This window comes from Octopus sinensis, linkage group LG19 (assembly GCF_006345805.1).
Source record: "Octopus sinensis linkage group LG19, ASM634580v1, whole genome shotgun sequence".
Taxonomy (NCBI): domain Eukaryota; kingdom Metazoa; phylum Mollusca; class Cephalopoda; order Octopoda; family Octopodidae; genus Octopus; species Octopus sinensis.
The window spans coordinates 31,975,094-32,003,081 of record NC_043015.1 but is presented as its reverse complement, the minus strand read 5'-3'; the positions used below and the strand labels follow the sequence as shown (position 1 = coordinate 32,003,081).

The following is a 27,988-nucleotide window of genomic DNA, read 5'->3' as shown; positions in this document are numbered from 1 at the left end:
TCTCTCTCGAACAGGTATTTGTTGCTAACCCCAACAAGCCAAAAGCCATTCTTGACATTTTACTCAGGAATAAGGAGAAGCTAGTTGACTTCCTCACCAAGTTTCACACAGACCGTTCTGAAGACGAACAGTTCAATGACGAGAAAGCTTATTTGATAAAGCAAATTAAAGAACTGAAAGCTGTAGAAGCATCTTAACAGTAAGCAAGGGACACACTGCTTGCAGGAGGTGGCTTGGAGGCTGGAGATGATGACATGCAGGACAAAACAACCAAAAAAAAAAAACAGAAAAGAAAAATTAAGCATTAAATATAACAAAAGCACCTAAAAAAAAAACACACCCCAAAATCCAACCAATCCCCCAAATAAAAAAAAACTATCAACCAGCAGCTTTGAGAGGTATGAAGCTGATTTTGCAGTTTGTTTGTATTGCTGGCAGATTAAAGGATGATGAATCGCAGCAATTATTGGATCTCAAGCTAACCTAGATTATAATAAATCTAATAAATGTGAAAAGTGGTTGGGAAAAGAGGTGGAGGTGGTGGTGGTGGTCTATTCCAGTATTGTCCAGCCTGTTGTAAAGTAAAACAGTGTCCAACTTATTGGTGAGGAGTGAGTGAGTGCAAGAGACTAATGAGTGAGTGAGTGAGTGTGAGTGGCTGGCTAAAGCTGTGTGTGTGTGTATAAACACATAACAAAATTGTAAATGTATTTTTGCACAAGAATACATTTTGGCCAGAAAACCTTGTTTTTATGTGGTCACTTTATAAATGAAGAGACTGTTAATTTAGCTTAAAAGACATTTCAATCGTTTGGAGATAAAAAAACAAAACAAAAAAAAAAAAGATACAAAACTATTTAGCTTCCAATTATAAGAGTTTATATATATATATATTTTTTTCTTGGACCTTTTTCAAGTGGAGATAAATCTTAAGAGAAGAACTACCTTGGATTTTAATTAATTTAAATCATTTGAGCTGTTTGCTGCTCATCTCACCTGTCCTGCTCCTGTCAACCCTTCTCTCCCTGCTTGCTCTCTATTAGTTTGCGGAAGCAGAAGACAACACAGGCCGAATGAAAGCTGGTTTGCAGTGTCCTCAGCCTTAAAACGGCTTTCCTCTTTCGGCCAAGGTTAGAACTGCTTTCAACATGCAATTTGTTGCACACAAGTGCAGCAGCAGCAGCCGATTGCAACTGTTATATTGGCAACAATTATTAACTGCACTGAATTCAGCAGCCGCATTAACTTATCACATTAGGCAACAGTTATACTGGTTCCAGTAGAAGCAGCATCTTGCATTGACTGACGCACCAGGACAAACAATTCAATATCAATAGTGGTTAGTTCAGTTTTACTGTGTGCTGCCTTAAAGTCACTGCTTTATTTATCTTTTTAACTAAATCTGCTGTTCCCTTTCCTCCTGGGGTGGGTGGGGGCATACAGTACACTCCAAAAATTGATTTGATCAACCAACCATCTGGGTCATTTGGTTTTTTTTTTAAGTTCAACACCTAGATGTATATAGATTCTTTAGAATACAAAGCATTTTAACGTTGGTGTTAAGGTGTGTGTATTTATTCTTTAAAAGCCAGATTATTTTAACATTTGACACTAAGCAGTTTTTTGGGTTTTTTTCCTTCTAAAAGGCAATATTTTAAACATTTGGCACTAGTTCTGTATATATATATTCTCTAAAAGACAATATTTTGAGCTGTATAGATTTTAAGAGATAATTATTAAACCAGTATTTTCTGATCTTCAAATTCTGCCATTTCTTATTTTTAATCTATTCCCACAAGTGTTCCCATTTGTTGTGCTGGCTAAGACTATAAACCAGTTTTTTTTTTCTTAAAAATAACACAACTAGCATGTGTCACTTCATACCAGGATTTTCCTTAGGAGTAAGCATGTACAAATGAGTATTAATTGTGTTGCCGCACTGAACTTTGTTAATGAAACCCATTTACTTGGTGTACATAGCAAGCCACAGCTGTTGTCTAGGTTATATTTCAGATGTTAAAAGTCCTCGCATGACATAGTTTTTCAACTGGAAGCCATGCAGGTGCCCATCTTCCCTTGACTACTACAAATAACTGATGGTAGTTCACCAGACAAATACACTTAGTGGTAGTTAGTCACATTCTGAGTTCAAATCCAACCAGGGTCATTAACTTCAAGTAAAGCACTTGAAATTATTTCGGTGAGTTGTAGCCATTTTTTCTGCATTTGTGACCTTATCACTGTTAGACATTATTAGTTAGTGACCATCTTATTTAGCAACAGGAAACTACTCACAAAAAGAGATGTGAATTTAACAGCCTCCTCCATGAATCTGAGGCCTCAAATCTTTGCAAGAAATTATTATTATTATGAATGCCTTAATTTAGTTTTATCCGTATTGTGAGTCGATCCATTCGAGTTTCCTCTCAGCCCCTACAAATGTTAGCGTCACGGAGTCTGTAAAGTTGTTGTGGTTGTTAGATTTGAGATAGGTTCAGTTATATACACCTGTCTCTCCACAAATTAAGGACTCATGCTACATTATTATTATTATCAACGGCAGTGGATGGGCTGACTCAGTAGAGAGTGGGGGGGAAAATGCTTTGCAGTATTTGTCCGCACTTTTACGTTCTGAGTTCAAATCCTGCAAAGGTCGACTTTGCCTTTCATCCTTTCAGGGTCTATAAAATAAAGTACCAGTCATGTACTGGGGTTGATGTAATTGACTAATCCCTTCCCAAATACCTAGACTTGTGCCTATATATATTAGAAACCTTATTATCGACAATGGTGCATTTGGCAGAATCAGTAGTGTAGAAAAAATGCCTTGTATTTATTGTGGCTCTTTATGTTCTGAGTTCAAATCCCTCCAAAGTCAACATTGCCTTTTATTCTTTCAGGATCAATGAAATAAGGTAACCAGTCAAGTACTAAGATAACTGTAATTGACTAAGCCTCCTCCCCCCTTCAAAATTGCTGGCCTTGTGTCTAAATAAGAAACATTATTATTATTATTAGAATAATGGTTGACAGAATCTATAGCATCTCAAGTACCACTTGATTCTGTTCAAATCCTGCCTCAGCCAACATTTGCCTTTCATCCTCTGGGGTGTGGTGGGGGTCTGTAATGAAATAGCAGTCAAATACTAAGGTTCGATTTTTATTTGGTTGCTCTCCCTACCTCCCCCCCTCCCAATTATGTGCCTATGGTGGAAATTATTAGGAGAGCAGAGGGCGATGAGCTGGCAGAATCGTTAGCACGCTGGGCAAAATGTTTAGCGACATTTTTTTGCCCATCTTTACGTTCTGAGTTCAAATTCTGCCAGGGTTGACTTTGCCCCTTCATCCTTTCAGGGTCGATAAAATAAGTACCAGTCAAGCACTGGGGTCGATGTAATCAACCTATACCCCTCCCCACAAATTCTAGGCCTTACGCCTATTATAGAAATTATTAAGGGAGCAGAATAATTAGTGTCAAACAAGATGCCCTGTGGTGTTTAGTTTTGGCTCTTTAGGTTCTAAGTTCAAATCCTGCTATGGTTGAGGTTTGCTTTTCATTCTTCCAGGGTCAATAAAATAAAGTAACAGTCGAAGACCTGAGGTTGATTTAATGAACTGGCCCTCCCTGCATTTTATATGGCCTTGCATCTTAGAAACTGTTATTATTGTGAGTTGTGTAGTAACCCTTAAATAGATTTGGAAGACAAGAAGAGACAATATTTAAAATAATCCTCATGTTTAAAAGACTTGTTACTTGAATGTAACCATTCTGCATCGGCTTCTCTTATTAGCAGCTGAAAAACTACATGACCCTGACTAAGCAGGAGTAGCAAAGACAGTTTATATTGTCTGGCAGGAGGCCAGGTTCTTTCACATTGCTAGGTACAGCAACAGTATAAGAAACCGCTGTTATGACATGGGTAATGTCTGCTCGGTCGGAGCAATTTCACTTTCTGCAGACACTGATAAATATTCTTGTTGGGTGTAGCCACGAAAGTCATGGGTCTCACCACAGCCACTCTGACACCTAAAATATAGGGCTTTTGTACCTGTACACACATACATAGGTTTAGAAGATCAAGCAGGAAAAATAGAATTTAATACATGAGTGTGTATATATAATATATATATTTGGAAAATTGGCAATTGTCGGTTTTTTTGGTTTTTTTTTTACCCTGAAGTTTTGCTTCTTTTTTTTTCACTATTATTTCTCCTTTGTTGGATATGCAGAATTAGTTGAGCGTCGAACAAGAAGTTCCATTACCTTCTGAGTTTCAAATCCCTTTGATCTCAATTTTGCCTTTCATTCTTCCAGGGTCAATAAAATAAAATATCAGCTATATATTATTGAGGAGTTTATTTCCTTACCTCCCTTACTTCTCCCCTCCAAAGAAAAAAAATTATACATATATATATGTATATGTATGTGTGTAGTTTTCTTTTCTATATAAAGAAATTATTTGATCCTTCAAGAACTCCACCATAATTAAATATATCTATATGGCAGTTATACCAGTCTTTCAATATATCGGTATTTTCTAATTCTAAATTGATATACTGGACACTGGTATAAGTGTGTATGCATGTGTATGTGAGATGTATGTATGTATATATATATATGTGTGTGTACATACACATACATCTGGTTTTCCATGCTTTTATGGGTTACACAGATATATTGTTGAGGTTTTGTTTTACAGCCGGATGCCCTTCCTGTCACCGACTCTTAGGTTTTTCCAAGTAAGGGACATCTTATGCCATGTCTTCAAAAGTGCAAAATCTGTAGATGTCTTGTTTACAAGAGAAACAACAGCAACATCACCCCCTTGTAGCCGAGTGAAGACAGACACACACGAATGGGCTTCTATCAGGTTTCAGCTACCAAATCCACTCAATGCTTTTTAGTCAGCCAAAAGCTCTTAGTAGATAGCTCTACAGTGCCATGAAAAACAATTTTATGTCCAGATGCACACACATACACTCATAGATACAGAGTCCACCCAAAAAACGCATACACACTTCAGGAAAAGAAAACTTATAAATATAGATACTGCTTTTGGTGTTTTATCAAATTGTGATAACACTGAATAAAAAATATTTATGCAGATTTTTTTTTCCTTTCCTAAAGTGTGTTTACATTTTTGGGGGGGCGGATTCTGTAAATGTAGGTGATGGCACAGTTGTGTTGTAAGAAGTTTGTTTTCAAGACGTTTTGGATTCATTCTCATTGTATGACCCTTGGGGCAAATGTCTTCTCTTATAGCCCCAATCTGGCTAAATCCTTGCAAATAGATTTGGTAGAGACACTGAACAAAGCTCACATATATGTGTGTGTTCATTCACATCTCTTTCGTTTGGCGTAGTGTAATGGTGGTGAATAAGCACCATCATTCGATCTTCTATGATAACATGTCCAGCCATGGAGAAATATTAGCTTATTTGGAAACAGGGACCGGTTAACTATAGACAGGGCATTTGGCTATGATATATCTGCCTCAGAAAATGCCATCTAACCCATGAAACTTTTGGAAATTGGACATAAAACCTAAGAGGATGTATGTATGCTTGTATATGTATACCTATTGATATATATATATATATATATGTCTGTGTGCATGAATGATATGTATGTATATAAATATATGGTTGTATGTGGTGGGTGCGTGTATATATATATACATATGCACACACATTGATTTGATCAAAATGTTTTATTTACACTTACCTTTTTTTTTCATGCCCCACTCACACGTTAACAGGTTCAATTCGCACACAATTGCCAGGACTATATTTGTTTCTCTGCAACTTTGCTCTGATTTATAAAAATCTCCATCATAATTGTGTGTTTGTTTATTATTATTATTATCATCATCTTCATAAGTTCTGAGTTTTAAATTCCACTGAGGTTGACTTTGCCTTTCATCCAAGTGGCAAACTGGCAGAATTGTTAGCATGCCGGAGAAAATGCTTTATGGTATTTCACCCATCGCTACGTTCTGAGTTCAAATTCTGCCATGGTCGACTTTGCCTTTCATCTGCTCGGGGTCGATGAAAAAAGTACCAGCTGAACGCTGGGGTTGATGTAATCGATTCATCTCCTTCCTCAAAATTGCTGCCCTTGTGGCAAATTTGAAACCATTAAGAATATTATTATTTAAAGCAGTAAGCAGGTAGGACCTTTAGCACTCTGGACAAAATGCTTAGGGGTATTTCGCCTGCTGCTACGTTCTGAGTTCAAATTCCACTGAGGTCGATTTTGCCTTTCATCCTTTCGGGGTTGATTAAATAAGTACCAGTTACGCACTGGGGTTGATATAATCGACTTAATCCATTTGTCCTCTCTGTGTTTAGCCCCTTGTGGGTAGTAAAGAAATAGGTATTTTGCCTGCCGTTACGTTCTGAGTTCAAATTCCGCCGAGGTCGACTTTGCCTTTCATTCTTCCAGGGTCAGTGTAATCAACTAGTCCCCTACCTTGAAATTTCAGGCCTTGTACCTTTAGAAGAAAGGATTATTATTAAGGCAGGAGGACGTTAAACAATGACGATGACAGAAGCTGGCAGAATTGTTAGGGCATTGGACAAAATGCTTAGTTGCATTTCTTTTGGTTCTTTATGTATTGAGTTCAAATTTTGCCAAGGTCAACTTTGCCTTTCATCCCTTCAGGGTCAATGGTATCAAATAGCCCCAGCTCTACAAAAATTCCCGGCCTTGTACCAAAATTAAAAAGATGGTTACTTATTATTATTATTGTTTCAGGTGGCAAGCTGACAGAATTGTTAGCACGTTGGACGAAATGCTCAGTGGTATTTCGCCTGCCGCTAAGTTCCGAGTTCAAATTCTGCTGAGGTTGACTTTGCCTTTCATGCCGACTGTAACAGACTAGTCCCCCCTCCCCCCAAATTCCAGGCCTTTTGCCTTTATTAGAGATTACCGTTATCGTTGTAGTAGCACACCAGACAAAATGCTTAGCGGCCATTTAGTCTGTCTACATTGCTGAATTCAAACTCCACCAAGCACTGCCATGTTGGTGAAGATTTTGAAATCCCATGTCATATTAAACACATCCTTAATGACAAAAGCCTTTCCTACTGGAACACGAATAGGAAGTAAGATGTTGATTCCAGCTGCCTTGGCAGACACCCATAAAATTATCAACCATCTTACAAACAATAACTCTGAGCACCTTTTCAAACTCCACCCGTGGACATATTTACAAAGTCAGAAAACAGCACAGCTCCTTCCATGACTTTCGGAAACATTTTTTCATGCTAAGAGTTGCTGAAGCATGGAACAAACAGCCGGCATCAGTTGTTAGTTGTTGGAGCACTGCATCCTTCAAAACGTCCATGCTTCCTGAGATTCGCCAACACTACACCTGATTTTCTCCCCTCCATACACACACACAAGCATGTATCTGACTCATGCATTGTTCGCTTTCCAGACATCTGTACATTACTGCATATGCTTTATACGCACTTTCTGACAAGTTGTGGTGCACCTGAGCACTGTATACAATAATTTCATTATTATTATTATTATTATAAGTAGAAATTTCAGCACAAATTCAGCATTTTCAGAGGAGAGGGATAAGTCAATTACATCATCTCCAATATTCAACTGGTACTTGTTTTATCAACCTTGAAAGAATGAAAGCCAAAATTGACCTCCACAGAATTTGAACTCAGGATGTAAAGACGGACAAAATGCTGCTAAGCATTTGGCCTGGCCTGCTAATGATTCTTCCAGCTTGCCAGCTTAAGAAATAAGATATGGCCAGTGAAAGTCATTATTATTATTATCATTAATATATTTAACCTAAGAAATTCCACAGAGCTTTAGAAATTGATCTTGGCCAAATGTTTGGCCTTGCCTGAATCAAATTTAGACACACAAATGTGGTGGATGTCATGCAATATATATACTACTAGCACTATGACCCGGCAATGCTAGTGCATGCATATACAACTGCATGCGTGCGCACATACACGCGAGTACTGTCCAAATCTCCGACCAATCACATACAGCTAGCTGGCATTCAATTGGCGCATTTTGATTGGGTTTTGGATAGAAAATTCACTTCTATTGATTTTTTAATGGCTTTGCAGAGTGGCTGGCGAAATGTAAAGATGTGCACGACCACCCTTGGACGGTTTTGAATGACCATAGAAAGTGCGAGCCCTCTAACTAAAAAATTATGGATTTGTAAAGGATACACACACACACACACACACAGACATTTTGCCGTTTATATATTTATGGATTTAATAGACACAATACATGTTTTTTTATGTGCTAAATAATGGTTTCATATGTTGAGAAATATCTCAAATATGTTCATTGGGCACGCACAAACCAGATGTCATAATGAACTAAAAATTGAATGACAGAAGAAATGTGAAAAGTTGAGAAGAAAGTCTATAGAAAACGTGGAAGGTTAAAAAAAGGGAAAAGTAAAATATGTTTCAGGTATTTCTCAACATATGAAACTATTAGTAGCACATAAAAAACGTGTATTGTGTCTATTAAATAGTATTCATCTCTCACCAGCTTTTTAAACATCCATGTTCCCCATTGGGATGGGTTGACTGGTTTGACAAAGATCTGATGGATCCAAAGAGTTGCATCAGGCTCTCTATTATCAAACTGCTAAGTTACAGGATGTAAACACATCAGTGCTGGTTACCAAGCAGCAGGGGAGGGACAAGTGCAGACACACACACTATATATATATATATATATTCTCTTTTACTTGTTTCAGTCATTTGACTGCGGCCATGCTGGAGCACCGCCTTTAATTGAGCAACTCGACCCCGGGACTTATTCTTTTGTAAGCCCAGTACTTATTCTATCGGTCTCTTTTGCCGAACCGGTAAGTTACGGGGACAAACACAGACACACAAACATATATATATACATATATATGACGGGCTTCTTTCAGTTTCCGTCTACCAAATCCACACACAAGGCATTGGTCGGCCCGAGGCTATAGTAGAAGACACTAAGGTGCCACGCAGTGGGACTGAACCTGGAGCCATGTGGTTAGTAAACAAGCTACTTACCACACAGCCACTCCTGCGCCTATATATATATATATATATATATATATATATACACACACACACATATATACATGTATTCAACAACCTTTCGGCTTGTATCTACCAAATCTATTTACAAGGCTATGGAAGAAGACAACTTGCCCAAGGTGCCATGCGGTGGGACTGAACCTGGAACCATGTGGTTGGGAAGCAAGCTTCTTACCACACATGGCAGTGCCTTAATATAGCCACATTCTACTGGTTGAAACTCATAAAACATACAAGAATATCGTCTCACATAGAGAGGCCTGTTGTACTGAGCTCAATAAACCCCAGCCACTCACACAAAACAGTCGCTGTTAGAAGACCAAATCGACAGGACAAACAAATACATACGCAGAGGGTACATTCCTCTGAAGATGACCTTTACTAGGTCCCATGCTCCTCAACCCTTTGGCATTCACATCATTCTGTCAATTGTAATGCTTATTTATTCACATTGTTCGGAATTAATTAGACATTATCTCACGGCTTTCAAATTTCAATGGATGTGGTAGTTTATTTTTAGAATGACATTGTTGAACATAAAATAAGTGGAATATTTGGGGCCAGTTTAAATGCCAAAGGGTCAAATTCAGCATGGGCAACCTTTTTTGAGAAGCAGAGCATACTCTTTTACTTGTTTGTCATTTGACTGTGGCCATGCTGGAGCACCACCTTTAGTCAAGCAAATCGACCCCGGGACTTATTCTTTGGAAACCTAGTACTTATTCTATCAGTCTCTTTTGCTGAACCGCTAAGTTGCAGGGACGTAAACACCACACCATCAGTTGTCAAGCGATGTTGGGTGGGACAAACACATGCACACACACATATGACAACCGATGCTGGTGTGTTTATGTCCCCATAACTTAGAGGTTCGGCAAAAGAGACCGATAGAATAAGTACTGGAGTTGATTTGCTAAAGGCAGTGCTCCAGCATGGCCACAGGCAAATGACTGAAACAAGTAAAAGAGTAATGAGAAATTGTGAATAATTTAATCTAAGGGACTCCGTTCAGTCATGAATGACCATGGAATTGCACCTACAAAGTTACTCTCCAAGGCACAAGTCCAGGAAAGGGAAAGACCAATACAGCTTGACACTAAGTAACATTGCAACTATTTCTACAGCTGAGTGGACTGGAGCAACATAAAATAAAGTGTCTTGCTCAAGAACACAACACACAACCCGGTCTGGGAATCGAACTCACTATCTCATGATCGTGAGCTAGACACTCTAACCATTGAGTTGACAGAGTAATCTGAATAAAAGAGTAACAATCCTCCTGAGTTGGAGCAGTCAACCTATTCTACCCCCCTCCAACATAAGGTCTTACTGCATTGGTGGTGGGGGTCAGTCTAGTCCACTACGCCCTCCCCCACTCCCTGTGGTCTTGCGCCTGTGTTACAAGACATTTCTCCTTTTACTGAAAGCTCCTGGGGTGATTCAGCCAGTGTGGTAAGTAGCTTGCTAACCAACCACATGGTTCCGGGTTCAGTCCCACTGCGTGGCAACTTGGGCAAGTGTCTTCTGCTATAGCCCCGGGCTGACCAATGCCTTGTGAGTGGATTTGGTAGACGGAAACTGAAAGAAGCCTGTCATGTATATGTATTGTTTGTGTGTCTGTGTGTCCCCCTAGCATTGCTTGACAATCGATACTGGTGTGTTTACGTCCCCGTTACTTAGCGGTTCGGCAAAAGAGACCGATAGAATAAGTACTGGGCTTACAAAGAATAAGTCCCAGGGTCGATTTGCTCGACTAAAGGCAGTGCTCCAGCATGGTCACAGTCAAATGACTGAAACAAGTAAAAGAGTAGAGTAAAGAGTAATGAGTTATGTCCCTTCATAGACCGAGTTCAAACCACCAGCGTTGGCTACTTTCCCTCTTTCCCGAGCAGGGGTTCTCAACTGGGATCCATATCAGATGAAGTGTGACGGAGGAAACGGACAACAGAAAAGGGAAGCAACGGGAGAAAGAAATACAAAAGGCCTTACCTTGGCAAAATCAGCTTTTTCACTCTTTCACGAATTCAACACGTCTTGTTGCTCTGTGCTCTCGGAAGTCAAGCACTGGTCTAACCTTATGCTTTGTGGGCTGTATCACCGCCATCAGTGGCAGGACTCCACTCTCTTCTTTTTCCCAAGCGATCAATATGCCCTCCTTAATCCACCGCTCCACCTCCCCCTCGAACTCACTTCTGGCATCTCCTTTTAGAGTATGCTGACAGCAGCCCACTTTATTTTTTAACGTCAGGGGCTCTTCCTTCCAGTGCCACTCCACTGTCCACCTCTGGCCATCGAAGACAGCCCGAAAGTCCTGCTCTTCAATGGCGTGTGCAGCATGCTTTTCTTCACAGTTCCCCAGTGCATGGTCTCGCCATACACGGTTTCCCCACAAACCCGAACATTACACCAGCCTCGTTAACAGTGACACCTCCCAAACGGGTAATTGCATCCATCCCCATCACCACGTCAATCTCGTCCACCAAGTGGCCAACTACAATTGCTCGCAGTGTCGGCCTTATTCCCTGCACCACAATCTGTGCATCTGTAACACCTTTGCAGTATACCTTTTTTCTGTCGACTGCTTACTCCACTCCACGTCTCTACCACTTCTGGAGTCATCAGAGTTGTCGTACAGCCCGTGTCCACAAGGGCTCGCGACATCTTCCCCTCAACCAGAATATCAACTACAAGAAATGACGATAAACGTGCCTCTATTGATCCAAAGGGACAACTACCGGCGCAAGTAGTCCCCCTCAGACCGTTTCCCCGCAGACATTCGCTGGCTATATGCTCCATTTCTCGACACCAGTAGCAAATGACCTCAGGCTTGGGTAACTCGCAGTCTTGCACCATGTGCGGGCCCTGACACAAGAAACACTGTCCTTTCAATGGCCACACGCATTCTTTCTTCGACCCCTCCCCACTGCTCCTTGCTCGGCCATTCTTCATTGTTGCAGTCGCTGCTACAGACATCGTTCTGCAGCACGAAACTAGCACGCGAGCCCGAGATACAATGTCTGCCATCGCCATCGATTGAATGTTCAGCAGCTTCTGCAACTCGACCGACATGTGGTCGGGAAAGCCAGTCACAAACGCCAACTTAACTGTCCGGTCCAGCGATTCTCCCTCATATCCCACCAGTTTAGCCAATCTCCTGAGTTCATTTGCAAATACATCAACCTCTTCCCCAGGCGAGCGTATGCCTCAAACATTCCCTCAGCAAAGGCCTCCATCAAACGGATTTCTATTTTCTCCACGCTAAGTTGGTCCTTCTCTTCCATCTCTAGGTACAGCGCCAACGCTTGAACCATCCAAGTACAGCGGTATAAAACTCGCTAGGTTGCTTATACCGTGGAGCTTTGCCACCAACTTCATCTTCTTTAACCAAGCGACTACATCTGTGTCACCACAAAATGGTTTGATCATCTCGTTTGAAATACGGACAACACACATCATTGGTTTTTTTTTTATGGGCCAAAATAGCTTGTAGTGTGATGGATGAAGAGGAAAACAGAAAAGGAAGCAACAGGAGAAAGATATACAAAAGGCCTTACCTCGGCGAAATCAGTGGTCACTTTCACGAATTCAACACGTCTTGTCGCTTTGCCCTCTTTGCTGGAACTGACCATATGTGCTTCCTGCCCACGCATACACCTTTCACTCTTCCGCCGGCCCCTGCAAGCCTTACTTCCGCCCACCTCATCTGTCATCCTCTCCACCAACACCACATAGCGGTGTTATGGGCTGTGATGAGCTAACACCACATAAGATTTTACCTTTTATCGTTTACTTGTTCCAGTCATTGCACTGCGGCCATGCTGGGGCACCGCCTTGAAGAATCTTTTAGTCAAATGAATCGATCCCAGTACTTTGATTTTTTAAACCTGGTACTTATTCTATTGATCTCGTTTGCCAAACTGCTAAGAGAGGAGGGACATAAACACAGCAACACTGGTTATCAAGTGGTGAAGGGGGACAAACACGGATAATGGAAGCAAAATTGCTAACTTCTGTTCATCTAACAATCTGAAGGATTTGCAATACCATTTCAAGCTCAAGAACAGAAAGTGGAGCTGGATGCATCCCAATGTGTATAAAAGTGAGTTGAACTGAGCGAGGTCGTTGCCAGTGCCGCTGGAGTGGCTCCTATGCAGGTGACACATAAAAAGCACCATTTGAGCATGGCCGTTGCCAGTACCGCCTGACTGGCCTTCGTGCCGGCGGCACGTAAAAGCACCCACTACACTCTCAGAGTGGTTGGTGTTAGGAAGGGCATCCAGCAGTAGAAACTCTGCCAGATCAAATTAGAGCCTGGTGCAGCCATCTGGTTCGCCAGCCCTCAGTCAAATCGTCCAACCCATGCTAGCATGGAAAGCAGATGTTAAACGATGATGATGATGTTTTGATGGCAAAGTGGACGGACTCATTCACTAACTGCTGTGCCTGCTCAACAGTGGAGCTAAATTCTGAGCATAGAACTGTTCCCTACCACTTCCAATAGAAAATTTAGCAGACAAGCACAGAAATTTAGGAAGCATAAAACATTTAACTGGATTATATTGCCAAATGACAATGAGAAAAGACCAAATTTTCAAACCATTTTTTCAATCGATTATATTTTTATATATTTATGTATCTTTAAATTTTTAATATTCTTTAAATATTCTAATGAGTGATGCATTAAATATATTTTAATAATTTGCAAAAACCAGTTTTATGGTTGAGTAAATCTTGTATTATTATTCTAAATTGTTGAACCTACCTGAATTCTTTTAGATATAATATATGTATGTATCTAATGACTCAGGTTGTCTATCTGAGCACTTCACAGTGCTGTCTATATAATAAACAAAAATATAACAATATACATATGTATAGGCCTCTGAGCAGGTATTGCCAAGCTTTTGGCAAAATTTGATGCAGATTTCCTTGCTCAACTTTTTCCATCATGGTCAATGCGGCAATCACACACTACACACCTTCCTTCCAAGCACTGCTGTAAACAGAGGAAGTGAGCTAGGACGTTAAAACTTAGTGTGCATGTTCAGCAGAGTTCAAGATCAGTCTTTGCCAAATGCATTTATTCTGCATACTTTAGCTTTGTAACTATGGCAACAGTCCGAACACTTATTGATCAGACCACATACACAATATATTCACAAATATACAGCTTCTATACAGTCACCTGACTTGCTAAAAATAGCAGTCAAATCTCCATGAAATCACACACATCATCTTTGAAAAGAAAGGTCTCAATGAGACATTATATTTGTATAAAAGGCAAGATGGTCATGGTTGGAACACAGATCTGCTGGATCAGGACTGACCCAGAGCTTAACAACAACAACAACAACAATAGGAAATTGAAATTAAAATGTTCTATAACAACCTTTAATGGGTCAGAAATTTAGGGCTCATGTAGGCACTAGGTGTCACTGAGACGAGTTGCAACACTTTCCAGTTTGTTGATGACCTCAGCATACTTTGGTGGTGGTGTAAATGAAATTGCTTAACCAGGAACCAAACCTGTATCACAGACTCAGGATCATATCACTTACACAGCACACATACACACACATATACCAGCTCACATACACACACACACATACAGCACATACACGCAAATACAATTTATTTATAACCTGAATAAAACAACTGTGTGTGTGAGCACGCATGCACATGTGCACACCTGTGTGCAGGTGTGCATGTGTGCTTATGCATGAGTGTGCATTTGTGGTGCATGTACAAGTACTGTTGTCAGATGTCGTTGTGTTAATTGTAGCTAATTTTCAAGAAGCTGTATTTGTTGCTTGGTCACGAATTCCCATTAATATGGGCCCCGCTAATTGACCAAGTGAGAAAGATTTTTTTTTCTGCCAGTTTACAGAACATTAATATGTCTCAATGCCATTAATATATTGGCTGTACATGCCTTTCATTGAGCCAAGAGTCTTGTAATGCTCATTGAAATCCAATCTGTAACAGAGATACTGCAACTTGTGGTCCACGTTGAATTTACTGATACCCAACAAATCCAGGAACCGCTGAACCATTGACTGTAAATACAGGAAGAAAAAAAGCAAAGAATGGAAAGGATTCGTTCCTGCCTCAAACGTCATTGCTGTCAGAGCAGCATTTGAAGAATTTCTCAACGCACACATGCATTAATATAATATAGCATAATATAATACACTGTATCAATATACAATATACTAACACTGTATACCATACACACACAATACCAAAGTCATATACATACATTGTACCTAACACTATGATATACATACATTGTACCAAACACTATATAATATATACACAGTGTACCAAACACTATATAATATACATACATTGTACCAAACACTATATAATATACACACAGTGTACCAAACACTCTGATATACATACATTGTACCAAACATTGTGATATACATATATTGTTCCAAACAGTATATGATATACACACACATTGTACTAAATGTCATACAATACAAACACACTGTACAAAAACACTATAATACCCTCTCTCGTCCTCACTCTGGTATTCTCTCCCCACCCCCACCCACCCTGTGTCATTCCTGCAGGCATTGGAAATTATGGACCCCTTTTGCCAAAGTCTGAATATTCATAACTCTTTTTCCTTAGGAATGATACTGTGGTGGCTTCTCCTGTTGCCTTCTGGCAGCTTATTTACAGTTTAACCTGCTGATCTCCTGATCGCAACCCTGGTGGTGGGAGGGGGGCGATTTTTCAAGACACCAGAGTATGTGGTCAATGTTTACAAAGCTGGCGCTGCTGCTAATTTATATATACACACACACACACAGATATCACCATCATCACATAATGGTATTGAACTCAGAGCCTCATAACTGCAGAGAGAACTTCTTACACGCACGTTACAACAACCACCTATGTAACAGTTGTCACACACTTCATATTCTAAACCCAAGCTGGCCTATTCCCAAGTCACGCTACACACACTGTGCCCTTTACCACAATCACACACACCACACTACAACATATACGCTAATCGTACCACACAATATACATGCTACAACTTATACCTCAATCCCACCACACTCTTAACAATAGCCCCCCCCCCCACCTAAACTATATCTGTACCAAAGTCAAACCACCACCACACGTGCACTACACTCTATATATCCAAGTCACACTACAACCTGTGTAAACATCCACACACATTGCTCTTAATACCACAAACATACTACAGTCTGAACAAGAATTGCAGCAAACCCACAGTGTATACAACAGGGTGCAACAAACCTAGCCAACCTACCTCATACGTGGTGCCCAATACATTAAATTCGGTGGTACAGCTGTGGACCTTTGCCTGGAACATCTCTCGCATCTTTGCGTCATGAGCTTCTTCAGCAGCAGTTAAGGCCCATGCACCCTAGAAAACAGAAAAAAACCCAGATAGTGTTGATTAAAATCTACCCCAGTGAATTACTGAAACGAAAGGTAGTGAGGGTCAGAAAACAAGATTGTCTCACTTTGGTAAACAACATTCAAACTTTTATCAATGAATAAAGTTTGTTTGACTTGTTACAAATAACAGCAAAGTTTTTACATGTTTTAGGGACACCCTGTATGCTTAGAATGCAATTGTACAAACATCAAGAAATGTATAAACCTTTACTAATAATGTATCTCAAAGTGAATTCAGCTATAAAAAACAGCTTATAATACAGAGTGGAAGCCCCTTGGATCAGGTAAAAAAAAAAACAGAAACGATATTTGTGGGATGTCCTACAATCCATAAAATGCATGGTATGAGTCCAGCGGTCAGTTATCTGGCTAAAGAATTTTAACCCAATACATTATAGGCAACTATTTCTGACTGAAGTGGCTTCAAGATACACTGCTAATGAACACACACACACTTTATATATGTATATGACCGTGATCACCGTGACTGACCAGGCTATCAGATGTTGCTACACATCGCTGGTCACAATGCGCTTCACATTGTTTTAGCCTCCAAATGACGCTGGCTAAGCGAGCAGGCCAACAGAAGAAAGAGTGAGAGAAAGTTGTGGCGAAAGAGTACAGCAGGGATCGCCACCACCCCCTGGCGGAGCCTCGTGGAGCTTTAGGCGTTTTCGCTCAATAAACACTCACAACACCTGGTCTGAGAATCGAAACCGCGATCCTACAACCACGAGTCCACTGCCCTAACAACTGGGCCATTGCGCCTCCACATATACGTATATAAAATAGTTAAAGTAAAATCTAAAATTATGAGAAATACATTTACCTTATTTGTTTTCCTTTTTCTCGCAGATTCAATCTCTGCCCGTCTTAGTTTCTCCTCATTAATTAATTTATACATCTTTTCCAGTTCAACTTGGAATTTGATAATTAAATCAAAAATACTACGAAGCTGTTCTGAGATTTTCTGTAGACAAAAAAAGAACAAAACAAGATGGAATCCAATTTGTAAGAATGTTGGAAACATGAACACTGGAATAGGAAATGTTAAGGTTACACTTTTTAGTATTTAACTGACCATATCCGGCCAAAATAATCTCCTGTTGTATCTTCAATCTGGCCAGATCTGACTTCTCACACTTAACCTGCAATGTCATTCTAAAACAATCACATCATTGAAATCTCAAAGCTGTGACATAGTGCATGACTAATTCAATGGCACGTAAAATGCACCATCCGATCATGGCCGTTTGCCAGCCGCCAGTGGCACGTAAAAAGCACCCACTACACTCACGGAGTGATTGGCGTTAGGAATGGCATCCAGCTGTAGAAACACTGCCAGATCAGACTGGAGCCTGGTGCAGCCTCCTGGCTTCCCAGACCCCAGTCGAACCGTCCAACCCATGCTAGCATGGAAAGCAGACGTTAAATGATGATGATGAATAAGAATTACATTGGACAGAGAAATCTGAATGACAAGAGGATACTAACAACAACAACATATATACACACACACGAGTTCAACTCCTGTCACTAATAATCTCAAAAGCAGATAAAGAAAATGTAGCAGTCAGCTAAGTCTGATGATAGTTTCAAGCCAGGTGATGGTCACAGCTGGAACTATCATCTGTCATATAACTGATGGACCAAATTTGGGATGAGGTACATCTTAAAAGATGGATTGTAAGAACAACAACAGTAACAACAACAACTTACATAAGAGTCTTTGTTCAATAAACATCCGGTCGTAATTTCTTCCAAGAACAAATCATGTGCCTTTATGATGTCATTTAAATCTTTAGATTTCTTCACTTCATTCACCAATTTATCCCAAGAACATTCCAGAACCTAGAAAGAAGAACGGACAACTCTTTATCTCGACTCAACATATTTCTTCCCAGCCACAAATTCAAGAGATAAATAAGCTCAAGTAATTAAACAGTTATTCCTTTTGGTATCACATAGAAATGGCTCTAAGACAGGTGGAGAAACACCAGTAAGTTCTATCAACACAAGCTTCATGATAAAGTAAAACATAATCTAACAAGATTTCATAAACATTTTTGTTGAATGCATTTATCTAACCCTGGACATGCCTACAAAGTCAGAAAACAGCACAGCTCCCATGACTTTCGGAAACATTTTTTCACGCTCAGAGTTGCTGAAGCATGGAACAAACTGCCTGCGTCAGTTGTCGACTGCCATGACACTGCATCCTTTAAGGCCCTCATGCTTTCCAAAATCCGCCGAAACTACACCTGATTGCCCCCCTTCCATACTCATACACATATGTGTATGTCATGACTCATGCACTGTTCTTTTCCTGACGCTTGTACATTACCCTATGTACTATACATACACTTTAGATGAGTTGTAATGCACCTGAGCACTGTACACAATGTTTTATTATTATTATTATACATCACGGATGCAAGGGTGACCAGAAATACTGCTTACCTCAAAGTTTATGTAATACTGCAGTTGGCTTATGAACTGCACCATTTTAGAACACTGGACATGGCATCGGTGCAAAGGATTCTTCAATTCTGGAAATTCAAAAATGGAAAAATACTTTGTAGACATACGACAATATTATCAACATGGCTCTACAAGTTCCCTACCTTCACTACCATACACCTCCACTGCCATACATCACCCTGTAGGTCCTTTACCTCCACTGCCATACACCACCCTGTAGGTCCTTTACCTGCACTGTCATACATCACTCTGTAGGTGCTCTATCTTCACCACTGTATAACACATGGTAGCAATCAATGTTTCATCAAGGTAGGCCTTTACAATATCATACTATAAACCCACTGCCTTCATTGTTAAATGTGACCACACTGCAGGACAGTGAATCTCAACCATTTTCTAATTATGAACCCCTTTGATCCCTAATTTAATTGAATGGACCCTCATAGCTGTTTGATGTTTCAAAAATAAAAACCGTATAGTTTTATAATTAGATATTAAGAATTGTATTAACAAATTTGTTAAAATATTTTGTGTATTATAGAAGCATAACCAATTTATTGCACATAGGCACAGGAGTGGCTGTGTGGTAAGTAGCTTGCTTACCAACCACATGGCTCCGGGTTCAGTCCCACTGCATGACACCTTGGGCAAGTGTCTTCTACTATAGCCTCGGGCCGACCAAAGCCTTGTGAGTGGATTTGGTAGATGGAAACTGAAAGAAGCCCATCGTATATATGTGTCCCCTCAACATCGCTTGACAACCGACGGTGGTGTGTTTACATCCCTGTAACTTAGCAGTTCAACAAAAGGGGCCAATGGAATAAATACTAGGCTTACAAAGAATAAGTCCTGGGGTCGATTTGCTCGACTAAAGGTGATGTTCCAGCATGGCAGTCAAATGATTGGAACAAGTAGAAGAGAGAGAGTGTAAGTTTTAACAATAAAATCTTATATGGACCCCCAAGGGACATGTGGACCTTAGTTGAGAATCACAGTTGTAGGCCCTCCACATGCTCTTCCATACACCAACACAGTGGTCCTCTACCTTCATTGCTATCTCCCCAGCAACTTTTCTGCCATAACCACTACTACAGCACTGTCTCTGTCTGTCTCTTTTCTTGGAGCTAGCTACTCTGGTGCCACTTCCACCCAAACCTATTTGACTTATATGTCTGTCACTCATATTGTGCCTACTCTTCTAGAACACACACACACACACCACTATCCTCAGTCCATGTTTTTCCTGCAGCTGTCAATTTGTAATCGTTCAAGAATATAATTAATCTCTCTGACCTTAGAGGTCCTGCAATAGCCTTGTGGCTGTGATAAGCACTCTTCTTCCAAACATAAAAACACATCAGAAGCTAGATTTCAGTGGGGAAGACGCAAAAACTTATCTCACCTGGTAACTGGCGATAGCTTTTTGCATTGAAAAGCAGTCCTTTCCAGACTGTCGCAAGAATATGTTCCATTCGTTTAGCACGCCAAAGGAAGTTGAATGCTTTCAGGTACATGATAACACACTCATCATAGAACACCTAACGATAACGAGAGGACAGTCATGAAACAGACAGGGAAACAATGAAATAAGAGAACAGGAATTAATAAAGACATTAAACATAAAGCAACTAACGATAATTAGACAACAAAAGAAACATGAAAAATAGAAGTTCTAAATTAAATGTTTTTATACCCGAGATGCCATCAAGAGACAGTAGGCAACTCTAACTCACAATCTTTTTATAATTTGTAATTAAAAATATGTTTATTATGGAGATGTACTTGCATAGCGAGTGACCTGATCTGAGATCATGTGCTGGAACGAAAACAATTGCAGCATGGAAGGTGCCTATAAGCCATTTAAGAAACACACAAAAACCGTTCGATTCACTTCAACATTTAAATTTAATTTGTCAAACTTCGTGCAGCACAAAGTTTTGTCAGTGAACAGGTCGCGGTCCCAAAGCGACGAAAATATTTTGACAAATTAAATTTAAATGTTGAAGTGAATCTAACGGTTTTTGTGTGTTTCTTAAATGGCTTATAAACACCTTCCACGCTGCAATTGTTTTCTAAATATAATAAGCTCAAAAGATTAAAGATAACTCAATCATTAATAACAGAGTCAGAAGAAATAACTTACAGTTTTAATTGGTCCATCAACATGATAGTATAAACTGAAGACATCCCAGCCTGTGTCTTGGGAGGAAACCTGCAAAGAAGAAGATAAACAACAAGTAGAGAGAGAGAGAGAGATAGAGAGAGAGAGATAGCATAACAATGTAGAGAAACAACACGGCTCAATGAATCAAGTCTTACATGCATCAGCATTATTGTTGTTTTTAATATCTTTTCCAATTTCGTATGTGCTCAATGGAGTTGACCAAGGTAGATTGTCTGCAACAGGTTGTTTGCCCTGTTGTCAACCTTTACTTCTCTTCAAGCAAGGTAATGATTCCTCGTGATCAGACGTGTTTCCACAAAATATTGGAAATAATGGATGACATTTACAACAATCATGTAATGTTAAGACAAGGGGACATATTATACACATACACACATCATGATCATTTAACGTCCCTTCTCCATGCTGGCATGGGTTGGACGGTTTGACAGGAGCTGACCAGGCTCCATGTCTGTTTTGGCATGGTTGCCATGGCTAGATGCCCTTCCTAACACCAACCACTTTACAGAGTGCACTGGGTGCTTCTATGCAACACTGGAATGGGTGGTTGTCTTCCACACACACACACACACATTTTAACTTTTACTTGATTCAGTCATTGAAACTGTGGCCATGCTGGAGCACCGCCATAGAAGGTTTAGTTGAACAAATCAACCCCAGTACTTATATTTTTTAGTGTCTGACACTTATCCTATCAGTCTCTTTTGCTGAACCACTACAACTCAAACTTCCCCTTTTAATATGATCAAAATTAAAATCTGCCACTGAAATTTCATGTCACTTTATGTTCCAAACATTATCTTAATTATGAACACAAGTCATTTCACGAAATTCTTATTTTAAAGAATATTTCAACAAAATTATGGTAAGAAAAGGGTTAAAGACAACGAATTGAAAATAAGAGAGAACTCCAACAATCCAAATATCAATCCATAATATATATTTCTTTACTACCCACAAGGTGCTAAACACAGAGGGGACAAACAAGGACAGACAAAGGGATTAAGTCGATTACGTCGACCCCAGTGCGTAACTGCTACTTAATTTATCGACCCCGAAAGGATGAAAGGCAAAGTCGACCTCGGCGGAATTTCAACTCACAACGTAAAGACAGACAAAATACCTATTTCTTTACTACCCACAAGGGGCTAAACAGAGAGAGAACAAACAAGGACAGACAAACAGATTAAGTCGACCCCAGTGTTTAACTGATACTTAATTTATCGACCCCGAAAGGATGAAAGGCAAAGTCGACCTCGGCGGAATTTGAACTCAGAACGTAACGGCAGATGAAATACAGCTACGCATTTCGCCCCGTGTGCTAACGTTTCTGCCAGCTCGCCTCAATCCATAATATATGTATTTAAGAACAACAAACAATAAAATATATACACAAACCTCCATCATTTTCACATCCAAACGATCTAAAATATCACTGTCATCAAACTGTGCATTTGTTGCTCGGACTGCAGCTTCCAGAATCCCAGTCAAGTTGTGAGGGTAGAGGGTGTTGGCAGGTTTTGCTAATTCGGTCCTGAAGAAACCCAGATAAATATTTCACATTACGACTGTTTTTTATGATATATAAAAGAATATGAGCATTAAAAATGAAAGGACCCTTTAAATAAAGCAAGGTTCCTCCCTGTCCATCACTTAACTACACTTCATTTCTAGATAAATGGATGTTAGGAACAGTCTCACATGAAGCTTCTCGTGATTGTAACAATCAAATCAGAGGGAGAAAGAGAAAAAAAAAAAATCAACTCTTGTACGAGACTGATACTTCATCAACAACAGAAATAACGAATGAACGTTGTTGTTTGTATGAGTGTCAAAAAATCCTGGATATTATTATTATTATTATAGAAGTCTCAGAAAAAAAAGATTAAATTTATTTTATCAAAACAAAATTGAGAGAGAAAGAGAGAGAGGTAATGTTTATCGTCACTTCAACACAGCCGTTCCATACAAACCAACGTTACTACCATTTTAACCCCAGGAGGATGCCTCCTCCAGCTGGTTATTCAATGCAATCTGCACTTGGTATACAAAGTGAAGTTGTAAGGTACCGCACAAGTGGAATTATATATGAAAGAAGGTTTGAAAATGCAATTTTAAAAGATGTTTATTCACTTGACCGGTTTCACTTTTTCAGAAAAAGATTGTCAAAAGTAACATGTAAAGCTACCCAGGGTTCTCTGGTTGAAATAATTTATTTCTGCACTTTTCAAGTTGAGAACAAGACCATTTGTCAGTTGTCTTCTGAAAAATGGCGAAATAAATTATAATTATAATTATTTCAACCAATACAGTAGGTGTATTTAGTAAGATTTGTGCTTTTTATCGTAACATTATAACAATGTCATTTTTATTCTCTTAGCTAATTTTTCTACTTGTTGAAACCTTCCCACATAATGTATCTTCTTTTACTTGTTTCAGTCATTAGAGCACAGCCATGCTGGGGCACCACCTTGAAGAATTTTTAGTCAAATGAGTCAACTCCAGTACTTTTTTTTTCTTTTACACCTGGTACTTAGGCTTAAACATATCAACACCAGTTGTCAAGCGGTGGGGAGTGGAAACAGACACAAAGACACACACATATGATGGGCTTTCTTTCAATTTCCGTCTACCAAATCCACCCACAAGGCTTTGGTTTGCCTGAGACTATAGTAGGGAGCACTTGCTTAAGGTGCCATGCAGTGGGACTGAGCCCAGAACCATCTGGCTGTAAAGCAAGCTTCTTACCACACAGCCACGTCTGCACCTGTATCATTATCATTGTTTAACGTCCATCTCCCATGCATGCCTGGGTAGGACAGGTGAGAGGAACCAGGCAGGTAGAAGACTACTCCAAGCTTCCATGTCTGTTTTGGCAGGGTTTTTATGACTGGATGCCCTTCCTAACACCAGCCACTCTGCAGTGTGGACTCAGTGCTTTTTACAGCTGGATGCCCTTCCAAATGCTGACCACTTTACAGTGTGGACTGGATGCTTTTTACATGGCACCAGCAGGGTCACCAAGCAACTTGTAAGACAAGGTATTTTGAGAGGGGCAGGGGCACTGGAGGAGGGGATCTTGTGTCAGATGATGAAAGGTTAGACTGTGACAGAGAGACAGAAACAGGTGTCTTACTATAGAGGAGGTACAGGGTTACCCAGCAAGAGAGAAAGAGATGGAGAGGAAGAGAGGAGAGTGTGGGAGGTGATATGCAAATACAGGATGAACTTACTCCAGCAGACACATCAGGTGTGTGATAAAGTCTCCTTGACCAAAAAGTAGATATCGCCGAAGTGCCTAAAAAGATACAAAACCAACTTTATCTCCACCAGCAGAGTCCAATTTTCTCATACTGACATGAAATGCTACATGTATGCAGAGTGTTATTAAATTCTACATGTATTGAAATATAAAGAAAGGAAAAATATAAACTGGTTTCAAATTTTGTTACAAGGCCAGTAATTTAGGGGGGAGGTGGTAAGTTGATTACTTCAACCCCAAATGGATTTAACCCTTTAGCATTTAAACTGGCCATGTCCGGCCCAAATTTTCTTCTTTTATGTTCAAACCATCCAGATCTGGCCTCTCACTCATATCCTACAATGCCATCCTCAAAATAAACCATCACATCATCAAATTCTCAGAGAAACAAGATAATGCAGGATTAATTCAAAACAATGTGAATGAAGAAGCATTATATTTGGCAGAGTAATCTGAACGCTAAAAGGTTAAGGCAAAGTCGACCTTGGAAGAATTTGAACTCAGAGTGTAAAGACAGACAAAATGCTGCTAAGTATTTTGCTCAGCATGGTAACAATTCTGCCAGTTAACCACCTTATAAAAACTGGTGTTGCACTTCTGTCATAATCGAACTCACAGAGATTCAAATGTCAAATGTTCTTCACTTTTAACCAAAGTGCTACATTGAAGGAAAAAATATTAATGTGTGATATCAATGTACAATATATTCAACACTCAACAATCAATCAATAGTATCAATGTATAATATCAATAATCAATACACCATTTCAATCTTAAATCATTTAGCTCTCATGATTCAAGATAGATCTAATGTTGCATTAGACTAATAAGAAATCCTTGTCTCTAAGGAGGAAAATAAATTATACGGCTGAAAATGTTTCCATGAGGACCCATAAATATTTTGCTTACCTTTAGGTGATCCATAAACTTGTAGTTTTTGTGCATGCAATCAAGAAGTCTTCGACTGGTTTCTACATAAACCTCATCAATCATCTGCTGAAAGCTGGAGTTTGTGTTCTGGGTAAACATGGATTCAGCTAAAATATTCAAAATAGAAATATCAACACTATTCACATTATAGATGCTATGAAATTAGTGGAAATGGTAGAAGAACTAGGTTTAGGAAAAAAAAAAAAAGGATACCACTGAATAGGAAAACTCAATAAGAATCTTTCGCACCTTGTTTAACATTGATCTCTTGTACAGCTTGTTGACCTTTGGCTGGGGTTTGTTCGTTACAGACGCAGTGGAGAAATTTGATGGATTTGCCAGCATTTAAGATCTAAACAAAATAAAGGTTACAGGGTAGGGTAATGGAGAAATATTTCAATGAATAGGAAAGAAATTCTAAACAACAGACAGAGTGAAGTGTAGAAAATTAATGGGATTCTTCTATTCTGGAGAAAATTATTAGGATTTTTACAGGAGAACATAGGAAATATAGAATGATGAAATAAGAGAGAGAGAGAGAACAGGGGAGAGCAAATAGAGGTAGAAAAAGGAAATGAATGACCCACTGACCTTTTCCGCCTGTTCAGTACTGATGAAAGATGGGATCATAGCAGTACGTAGCATGTATTTACTCCGCCACACGTCAACACCAATTTTAGGGTTGCAGGCCACGAAAAACTGTAAAACATTAAACCACAAACATAAATAAGGGTTGACATAACGCAAAGTTTATTTGCTTATTTAACAAATACATAAACAAGTAAATGCATATCCATAGGTACAGGCATGGTCCCGTGGTTGAGAAAGGGTGAACGACATATCCCCTCTCTCCCCTTAGAGCTTCTTCCAATTGAGATATATCCATCATTCTCATCATTTCCATTCACCTTCTGTATACACAACCACTTCCATTCTATACTTATATCCATCTCTCACTCTCTCGTCACACTCTTGCAAACTTAAAGAAATATCTGCTGATTCTCCTGCCCCATGTCCCCTTCTGTCAACCTTCTTGGACAAGTCACCTTGAGAGTATTTTCTGGCATCTCGTCACCCCCCCACACACACATTTACCCCTCTTAGTGGCACCACTTCAGCCACCCTCACTCACCCATCATCATCATCATCGCTTAGCGTCCGCTTTCCATGCTGGCATGGGTTGGACGGTTCAAGTGGGGTCTGGGAAGCCAGAAGGCTGCACCAGGCCCCAGTCTGATCTGGCAATGTTTCTACAGCTGGATGTCCTTCCTAACGCCAACCACTCCATGAGTGTAGTGGGTGCTTTTTACGTGCCACCGACACAGGTGCCAAGCGAGACAAAGAAAGACGTTCCCATGCCAGGAATCGAACCCGGGCCGCCTGGGTGAAAGCCAGGAATCCTAACCACTAGACCCATGTAAAATGCAAATAACCAGGTAACCATGAATCACCTCCACAACAAACCTGTCCCCACTCCTCCCATCATACATTAACCCCTCAACACCTTTGCATACACTTTCTAGTATTTTCTTTCTCAGGTAAAGGTGGGGTGAAGGGTCTTCATTCTTGAGAGTTTCAAGGAAAGTTCACCAAGTTCACCACTGCTGGATGCAAAAAAATAGCACCCAATACACTCTGTAAAATGGCTGATGATAAGAAGGACATACAACAGCAGAAACTATGTCAAAAACTAAGATACTGGAGCAAGATATGGTCTGCAGCCAGTAGAATTCTGGATTAAGCACCCCATAGAACCCCCACATAAATTTTTTACTTTTTTAGAATTTTCAGAAAAAGTTTGCAAATTTGTGTCCTACACACAAGTTATGCAAAAAAAACCCCCAAAAAATGACTTTTGTGTGTATGATTTAAGGGCAATTTAGCTGTTATTTTTAGCACATCTCACGACCACCTGATACCTTCCTCGTTTCTTTGTCACTGACTTGTATTGATGTTTTCCAATATTTTTCTCCCCATAAACATACTTAATGAAATGGTGATGCACCCAAGGGTGGCCCATTGCTGGTATAGGAAGGGGAAGGGGTTAAAAAATCTTGTTTTTTCATAATGGCATAAATCCCCATGATGCATTAACATTAAAACCAGCCACCTGTCCAGATCCGGCCTCTGACATGTTCCCTACAATGTCATTCTAAATATACACTATCACAGAAACAAAGTCTCATAGCTGTGAGATAATGCATGATTGATTCAAAGCAATGTAGAGTGGCTGTGTGGTAAGTAGCTTGCTAACCAACCACATGGTTCCGGGTTCAGTCCCACTGCGTGGCATCTTGGGCAAGTGTCTTCTGCTATAGCCTCGGGCCGACCAAAGCCTTGTGAGTGGATTTGGTAGACGGAAACTGAAAGAAGCCTGTCGTATATATGTATATATATATATATATGTGTGTGTGTGCATGTATGTTTGTGTGTCTGTGTTTGTTCCCCTAGCATTGATTGACAACCGATGCTGGTTCGGCAAAAGAGACCGATAGAATAAGTACTGGGCTTACAAAGATTAAATCCTGGGGGTCGATTTGCTCGACTAAAGGCAGTGCTCCAGCATGGCCGCAGTCAAATGACTGAAACAAGTA

The 27,988-nt window shown here is 39.9% G+C and overlaps 2 protein-coding genes across 3 annotated transcripts in view; one reads left to right on the top strand and one right to left on the bottom strand.

The window, feature by feature from the left end:
• Positions 1 to 5,001, top strand: part of LOC115222388 (protein Mo25) — a 54,901-nt gene extending 49,900 nt beyond the window's left edge. For both annotated transcript variants that reach the window (XM_029792606.2, XM_029792605.2), the window contains exon 8: positions 15 to 5,001. In XM_029792606.2, the coding sequence (XP_029648466.1) occupies positions 15 to 197 (183 nt within the window). In that variant the 3' untranslated portion in view covers positions 198 to 5,001. The remainder of the gene's footprint in view (positions 1 to 14) is intronic.
• Positions 5,002 to 14,446: 9,445 nt separating this feature from the next.
• The window catches only part of LOC115222271 (gamma-tubulin complex component 3 homolog), a 42,607-nt gene continuing 29,065 nt past the window's right edge, over positions 14,447 to 27,988 (bottom strand). Inside the window, exons 15-26 of the mRNA XM_029792439.2 lie at positions 25,986 to 26,093; positions 25,644 to 25,746; positions 25,374 to 25,501; positions 24,436 to 24,500; positions 22,601 to 22,736; positions 21,161 to 21,229; positions 20,420 to 20,555; positions 18,997 to 19,085; positions 18,256 to 18,387; positions 17,366 to 17,506; positions 16,385 to 16,501; positions 14,447 to 15,143 (exon numbers count right to left, since the gene is read on the bottom strand). Of these exons, the coding sequence (XP_029648299.1) occupies positions 14,979 to 15,143; positions 16,385 to 16,501; positions 17,366 to 17,506; positions 18,256 to 18,387; positions 18,997 to 19,085; positions 20,420 to 20,555; positions 21,161 to 21,229; positions 22,601 to 22,736; positions 24,436 to 24,500; positions 25,374 to 25,501; positions 25,644 to 25,746; positions 25,986 to 26,093 (1,389 nt within the window). The 3' untranslated portion in view covers positions 14,447 to 14,978. The remainder of the gene's footprint in view (positions 15,144 to 16,384; positions 16,502 to 17,365; positions 17,507 to 18,255; positions 18,388 to 18,996; positions 19,086 to 20,419; positions 20,556 to 21,160; positions 21,230 to 22,600; positions 22,737 to 24,435; positions 24,501 to 25,373; positions 25,502 to 25,643; positions 25,747 to 25,985; positions 26,094 to 27,988) is intronic.